The sequence below is a fragment of the Pimephales promelas genome, chromosome 20 (genome assembly GCF_988280905.1).
Source record: "Pimephales promelas chromosome 20, fPimPro1.hap1.1, whole genome shotgun sequence".
Classification (NCBI taxonomy): Eukaryota; Metazoa; Chordata; class Actinopteri; order Cypriniformes; family Leuciscidae; genus Pimephales; species Pimephales promelas.
Genome location: NC_142788.1, coordinates 19,270,760 through 19,279,006, shown reverse-complemented (window position 1 = coordinate 19,279,006; position 8,247 = coordinate 19,270,760). Strand labels below are relative to the sequence as shown.

At 38.2% G+C, this 8,247-nt stretch overlaps 1 protein-coding gene across 1 annotated transcript; it reads left to right on the top strand.

Annotated features, from left to right (window-relative positions):
- The first annotated feature begins 2,789 nt into the window (after positions 1-2,789).
- Positions 2,790-4,656, top strand: hes4 (hes family bHLH transcription factor 4). Its single transcript, XM_039653168.2, has 4 exons — positions 2,790-3,192; positions 3,348-3,443; positions 3,544-3,631; positions 3,747-4,656. The coding sequence occupies exons 1-4, from the start codon at positions 3,085-3,087 to the stop codon at positions 4,331-4,333; spliced, it is 879 nt and encodes a 292-aa protein (XP_039509102.1). The 5' UTR covers positions 2,790-3,084; the 3' UTR covers positions 4,334-4,656.
- The last annotated feature ends 3,591 nt before the right edge of the window (positions 4,657-8,247 follow it).

Genomic DNA, 8,247 nt, shown 5'->3' with positions numbered 1-8,247 from the left:
CATTACCCAACAACAAATGAACTTTCCTTCAGTATAAAGAAACAACTGTGCACACTCTGATCTTGGACAACAGTGCTGGTCAGTGTTAAGTCTAATTACAAAACACAAAATGCCTTGATCTTTTTCATCTCTTTTCCCTTTGCTGACTAAAAGTTTATTATGTACACTGAAGAACACATACATGATTCCAAGAACCACTGCAATGACTAGGGGAAAAAGTGTCCCAATTAACCTTGAAATATATTTATTTATGTATATGTATATGACAATTTTTTGGAGATAGGTAGATTAAAAGATGACAGTGTCTTGGCCATCTAAATAATTATCTCAAGCTCTTCAGAGGAGGTATACGGAGGTATCATGTACAGAAAGCAGGATTAGCTACACAATATACTTCAATAGCCATATATATATATATATATATATATATATATATAAATAATATTTGGAGAAATATACAATTAAACGACAAAGACGGTGTTTTGGCCATCTAAATAATGATCTCAAGTATTGTAGAGGAGGCATTATGGAGGTATAGCACATAAAGAACGAAGGACATAAAGGCTACATAATATACTTCAATCCCAGAGCAAATAAGGCAAATGTGAAGGGGTGAGTGCACAGCTGGCCCCTGAGACCTCAGGATCCTGGGCAAACAGGCTTCCAGCATGTCCCAGACTCAGCAACAAATGACAAGAGTCCCTCAACAATGGCCAACAAGTAGCTAAACACAAGACTTAATAAATTCCCATTGCAATGAGATTTCTCTACCTTATTAGATTCATAAGTACAAGATAGACTAGATTGAGTTTCTGTAGCAGTGGTTACATGTTGTTTTTTTAAAGCATTACTATTTCACGTTATTTTATTTATATCAGTGGTGATCTGATGATTATTATTATTATTATTATCATTCTGTCTTAAAACTCACTGTAACATTGCAAAATGTTCTTTCTCATAAACAAAGTGTGGGTATTCAAAGCCCTAACACTTGTATTTATTTTATAAAAGTTTCTCTCTCTTTCTCTCTCTCTCAGTATATTGATTCTCCAAACTGATTTCAAAATCACTGTTTTATGTCACTCCTTTGCGTTGATTGTGTTCCTGCTGTGCTCCGCCTAGTGGTCAGATATGGTACCGCTTTGACTGTTTAAACTTCAAGGTAAACTTTCGATAGATGGCGCGCGACACCAATAAATTAATTATCCCACTAAGTCTCCCCAAGGCAAAAACACCGCCAGAACTTCATTGTTCCTGCTAAAATTATTTCAACAGCTACTTTTACTAATTCATTTAGATTTTTTAAGTGTTTGTAATTAATAGCCAATAGATTAGGCTATAATAATACGTTTTAATTTCCCTTTACCGTCCTTTAAATGTTCGAAAATAATAGTAGCCTAGAGAAGAACCCGCAAAAAAAAGTTATTGAGTTAACGTGTATTTGGAGTACCATGTATTGTATTCATTGCATTAGGCTACTTGTAGGCCATAGATTTGTTTATAGTAGGATGTATGCAAGTGCAAAAATTTTTTTTTTATAATTACTACATTTTCTTAATCGTTTTGCAACGCACTAATAAACATGGATAAGCTCCTACAAGTTTAAAGTCAACCCGACCAAGAAAAAAACATGAGTTCATAATTCAGCAGCAATAAAAGCAGCCGCGAAACTTGCTCTCTAAACCCCGCAGCCTGCGAGTTTAGCAACGGCACGTGCTCAGGGGACGCAGCGGTGCAGTGAGCGGGCGCGCAGACTGGCTGGCACGCGGACAGATGTAGCAACACCTCCCCCGCGCGCTCTCGGCCTTCTGCACTACTGGAATGATTGACGCGTAAGATGTTCACCCAGCCAATAAGACGAAACTCAGCTCTATTTGCATGAAGCCGCCAGCTTCCTATTGGTTTCCTGCGTGCTGCTTCGAACCGCCTCGCGTGCCTGTACAGCTGTTTTCTTCTTTGAAGCGCAACTAGATCCTCAAAGTTTTTTCATTCTACGACGACCGAATCCTCGCATTTCTGCTATAATAAACACATTGTGCAACGTCTAGTTAAACAAATAAATATAACATACTGACCCTATTAATTTGTATTTGTCATTATGCACAATATTACACTATGGTACAAATTCAGTTAAATATTTTGTCTAATGACTGTGCATTATGTTATGCTATAAATGTAAGATATCGATATATTATTAGTTATGTAGTTAGAAGAAGAATTATGTATATTGAATGCATGTCAGCTGTTGCATTGGACATTTTTTGTTATTAAATGTGCAAAGCAACTTTCCCATGAAATCCGGTGCAATTAAATACCATCACAATGAGAATTTGCAAGACTGGTTGTATTAATATTTTTGGAGGTAACAGTAATAATTCGAGTAGGTGACGTTCTAGTGAAATAGCCTACATTATTATTATTTACCAATATACAAAATAGAATGAAGTTTTTATGATGATGCAATTATTAGACTATTTATCCGTTTAACCATACTGACATCAAGTGTACAGGAATGTTGTTCACGCTGTGTGTGAATGCAGAAATACGTGATTCAGCTATGAAGAAACGTTGGTGGCAAACAGCAAGAGTATTCCCCCAATTCCCCTTATCACTTCACAGCCAGGCCGACTGCACTCGCCTCTTTGTTGTTTGTCCCTCCAGGGCTGATTGAGCAGCGCGTGACTGACAGCCCGCGGGGGTGTTGTCCAATCAGCAGTCTGCCCGCGCCCAATGGGTGAGTCCGCGCGCCTATTGGCTGAAGCGAGTGTGGGAAAGAATGCAGAGAAGGTTTCACACGAACTGGGAGCATGCGATCTATCTATAAATACCGCTGGCGTGTGGCAGTGGGAGATTCGACTTGCCCTCTGAAGCGCTACGCCACTCACGCTCGTGTCCTCATATGACAGCCTGCCGACTATAAGTCATATAGCTGATAAGAGGGACTCACACTCTCTCTCGTGACCATCCCGAGATCTTGGCTACGCTCCGCATCTAATCCTAAGAGCTCGTTTCTGTGTTTCAGAAAACACACACGGAATACAAACACTTTTTTGGCTTATACCGGACCCAACCTTGGTTTTGATAATGCCAGCCGATAATATGGAGAAGCAGACCGCGTCACCTATTGCTGGTGCCCCTGCCAGTGGATCTCACACTCCGGATAAACCAAAGAACGCCAGCGAGCACAGAAAGGTAAATATCATTTAGCCTAGTGTGTGGCACTTTGCGAGTGTAACGTTACATTGCTTTAGTTTAGAAGAACGTCAGTTGCCATTTCAGTCAATCTACAAATAAATATATTTCAGTCTTTATAATATAAATTAATGAGCTTTGCAATTCATCCTCAGTCTTCAAAGCCAATCATGGAGAAACGCCGCAGAGCGCGAATTAACGAGAGTCTTGGGCAGCTGAAGACCCTAATACTCGATGCTCTTAAAAAAGATGTAAGTTCTGGCCACGGATCTGTTTGCTCCTTTCACGTGCCATTAACCCAACAATATTAATTTTCAAACAAAATTTCTAATCGGTTCTTCCCATTCACAGAGCTCCAGACACTCTAAATTGGAGAAAGCTGATATCCTTGAGATGACAGTCAAGCACCTGCGCAATTTGCAGCGTGTTCAGATGACCGGTAAGTCTAATGAATTCAAATGTGTGATTTTAAACAGTTAGCCTCAGCTCATTTTAAAACGTAGCTGTGTTTACTAAATAATCAACTCCTAATCAACTTTACCTTTGCTTTCTAGCGGCCCTGTCAGCTGACACAAACGTCCTCGGCAAATACCGCGCAGGATTCAACGAGTGCATGAACGAGGTGACTCGGTTCCTCTCTACCTGCGAGGGGGTGAATACGGAGGTTAGGTCGCGACTTCTCAACCACCTGTCTGGTTGTTTGGGACAGATGATGGCCATGAACTACGGTCAACCTGCCCCATCTCAGCAGCAGGCTCATTTGGCTCAGCCTCTTCACGTGCAGCTTCCTTCAACTTTGCCCATCAACGGCGCCTCAATGGGCTCCAAACTCAGTCCTTCAGAGGCGGTCTCACCCAAAGTCTTTGGAGGATTCCAGCTGGTGCCAGCCACCGACGGACAGTTTGCTTTTCTTATCCCCAACCCAGCTTTCGCGTCTGCTACAACACCAGTCATTCCCTTGTACGCAAACGCAGGTGTTCCAGTGGCTGTCAACGCCAGTCCCGTCCAGGCCTGCTCCGCTCCCACGGCGGCCTCTCCCGTGCATGGAATGACCTCCTTCGCCGGCGTTTCACGGGCCGTCAGTCCCGTTGGTGTTAGTGCCGGAGCAGAAAGCAATGAACCGGTGTGGAGACCTTGGTAGACTTGCTCATCCTATACGAACTTCTAAAACAGTTTTTCATGATGAAGAAAATACGTTTAGTTCCGTTATAAGGGACTTTGTTGACCTTATGTTAAACAAGGCATATGTTTGTTAGCTGATTCCAATATTTGGATGTCGTTAATGAAAATTCTGTTGTTAATTCAGCAGAATAACACTTAATGTTTATAAAGTACTTTTCTTAAATGAAAGAATTTAGTTTTGTACAAAGTTTGTAAAAGATTATATCATGCCAAAGCTTTCTTGTTTCTTTTATGATGAGTGTTTATGTTTGATGCTAAATAAATCAAAATTACGAAAATGTATCGTGTAGAAGCCTTTTTAAGATTATGTAAATCTAATATCCATATACTGGAGTGAGTTAAAGGTTTTATTTATTTATTATTAGTCCTAATTGATTTTTTTTTTATTCTTTTTTTAGAACACACATGAAGATTGACGGTTTTTACGAAGGTTTTATTAAACGAATTTAAAAACAACACCTTTTTAATGGCAGAAATGCCTTTAAACGTTTATGCTCAATTAAGTTTCCAGCAATATTGCTCTTAGTTTCTACTTCTGGCGGGAAGAGATCACCCTAAAGTGTCACAAGTTGAAATGACAAAGGCAATGAGAGGGTTTCTTTCTTTTCTTTTGCAAAAAGGTAATTAAACATCTCAAAAGGGTCTCATCCTGTATGCAGCGGGATCTTTAAGAAGTACTAAACCCCCATTCATTGGTCTGGGAAATACGGTTTGGGTTAATGTCACTAACAGATTGTCTCGGTGAAAAGAGAATATGGAAGAATCCTCTCCTCCTTTTGTGTATCAGTTGCTTTAGTTATAGCACCTGAATAGCGTTTCGCGCCCCTTTTCTGGCTAAACTGATGATGATTTAGGCTACGACACAAGATCTCCTTCTTAATTAAAATATTACAGGATTAAAACGTTATTTAAAACATATTTCATTATTACAGCTTGACATGCAGGCCTATCTCAGTCGTTTATGTTATCCCTATGAGGGCGTAAACTTATCTTCCCTTTGCGCGTGAGCTCCGGAACTGGGAGACGTGTCGCGCGGACTGTCGGCATGGCGTTTGCCGTGTGTCTGCTGGTCTGCCACTTGCAGTCAGCGGTCTGCTCTGCTTTCGGATTAGGTTACACACACCCTGGTGACCGACGGCCACAGGGTTTGTCACTTAACAACTCAGTCGTGTTAAACCCAGTGCTTAGATGGTCGGGTTTTTAAAAGTTAAACAGATTGGCATATAGCTTACTATATTTACTTCTTTTGTTTTATTTGATGTAGGGTATTTAATTCACTCTGAGTTGAGTGGTCATCATTTTCTCCCTGAAGTGCAAAACGAAGGCTAATTTCAGAACCACATAGGCTATTATGTGAGTTTGCTTGGGGCTTAATAATTATAATAAACTTAATAATAATAATAATAATAATAATAATAATAAAAAGCTTGTGGTATTGGAAGTATTCTTTTTTTAACAATGCATGTGCAATAATAATGTCTAAGTTAATACTTGTTCAAAACAATCTCTTAAACAAAGTTTGTAGCTATACTCTTTTCGGTCTATTTTGACAAATAAAATTGGCCTAATTCATTTTGTTCAATAAAAATAGGCTAGGCCTAATGTCATTAAAATATGTTCATTTTAAAAATAGCCAGAAAAAAAATTAAGTAAAGATTCTTGAAAGCACTGAATGAGAGATCCCAAAATAATTGAATAGCCTAGCTTTACATATAGTAACAAATAGGTATGGGCCATGGTATTTTATTTTATGATTTTTAAATATGATGTTTTCATTATCTAAATATGGTGATTATCGTAACCCAACTTGAAATGACCAATTTACCATCTGAATCTTGTCATGTGGAAATGAAAAAAAAAAAATGTAAGTCAGCCTTCAGCCCCAGCGGTGCATTTTGACCCGTACTTTTAGCTATATTCTTCCATTATTGATAAACTATTGCTTAAATTACCTTGAACAAAACTGAAGATCATCAACAAATATGTTGTCTTTGTTTGTCCCAAAATATAGCTAGCAAAGTCATTAATGTTATCGATTCTCATTGCTACATAAATCTACAGCATTAAAAAAAAATAGATAATATTAGCACAAAATCAACTTCACATTGCTGTCTGCAATCAAGTCAATCAGCTAAAGTCCCACCTGCATCATTAAATGCGGTTAAAGGGTTAGTTCACCCCAAAATGAAAATGTCATTAACCTCCGTTCATCTTCGGAACACAGTTTAAAGGAGTAGTTCACTTTTTTCTTTCTTTTTTTTTTTACACTTTTGGTGATAATTTACTCACCCCCATGTCATCCAAGATATCCGCTTTCTTCAGTCGAAAAGAAATTAAGGTTTTTGATTAAAACATTCCAGGATTTGTTTCCATACAATGCACTTTACTGGTATAGATCACCAGAGAATCGTGGGCGCCGTCATCTTAAGAATATTGTCTTTGAACTTCCGTTTTTGCGGTCGCTCTGTATATTTCTATGGCATCGCTGTAGAGGAGTAATTAGCTGGTGAAGTGGATTTACTTATTGTAGAGTTAACAAAAGTTATCATGAGCATTGTAATGTTTATCATAAGCAATGCAGATGTCTTAATGGCGACCGGGAAATTTTTTACGAGCAGTTCAATCATACCAATGCAAGATCGCTATGAAAATATAGACCGGTGTTCTGTCGATTTTTGCTGCCTTGTCGAAAAATGCTACCGTAGCGCGAATTGATCACAGAATGCCGATTGAAGTCCTATGAAATACAATTATAATACAATTCTAAGTTATGAGTAGCTAATACTGTACTGTTTTTAATTTTAAAACGTGTGAAAAGTAATCATAAAATATTCATCTTTGACTTGTCAAAGTACACCTTTCCTCATAGTAACTGAAACGTTCAGTTATTCTTTTTCAGCTGGCTGACCGTACAAATATTCATATGGTAGTAATCATTTTTTAAAGGGAAATTATACATTATAACAGGAAAATGTACCTTTTGTAAAAAAAAAACGAGTCTGCACATGCGCAAAACCGGTAAGTAGCAAATCTCGATGTCAAAAGACAACGAGCGCAGCGCTGAAAAGGGGCGGGGCTACACAAGGTCTATAATGGTTCAAGGTCCAAAAGACAGTTTCAGTACAAACTGCAAACTGTTCAAAGGGCTTTAAACGATTCCAGAGACAAATAAGGATCTTATCAAGCGAAACGATCGCTCTTTAAAAAAAAAAAAAAAAAGTAAATTTTTATAAGCTCAAATGGTCGCTTGCTCTATTCTGTGATGCTAGTTCGTGACTCTCCTGTTCGAACTCGTTTATCAAAATGAACGAATCTTTTTTTCGTGTCATTTGGTTCATTCAATGAACAAAATGAACGAATTGACTCAGAAAAAGATTCGTTCATTTATATACATAAAATTCTGTCTAACTGTGTTCCGAAGATGAACAGAGGTTTTACGAGCTTGGAAGGTCATTAATGACATAGGCAAATTTTAATTTTTTTGGGGAAACTAACCTTTCAATAAAAGTGCTGAGCTGATTTTGTGTGCCATCTACTGGTTTCAAAGAGAATAAAGTAAAATGTTCCCTTTACCCCTGTGTACCCCTACCCTATCTTACAAGAGTTTTAATACAATGTTAACCAGAAAAGTTCGTTAAATAACTATGAACTGAAGTCCTTTCGCCCAATAGCATTTTATTTATTCATCAAATAATTGATGAACTGAATCAGTCACAAATAGGGCTATTGCACAAAAATCTTTACGGTGTGTTTAAATCTAAACACAAAATGAATGAAAAAAATAGAAAAAGTAGACCCCCCTGAAAGTCATTGAAAGATTCGTCCTCTGCTCAAAACCCACGGGGCTAATCTAAATCGCATAGAAAAGCTTGT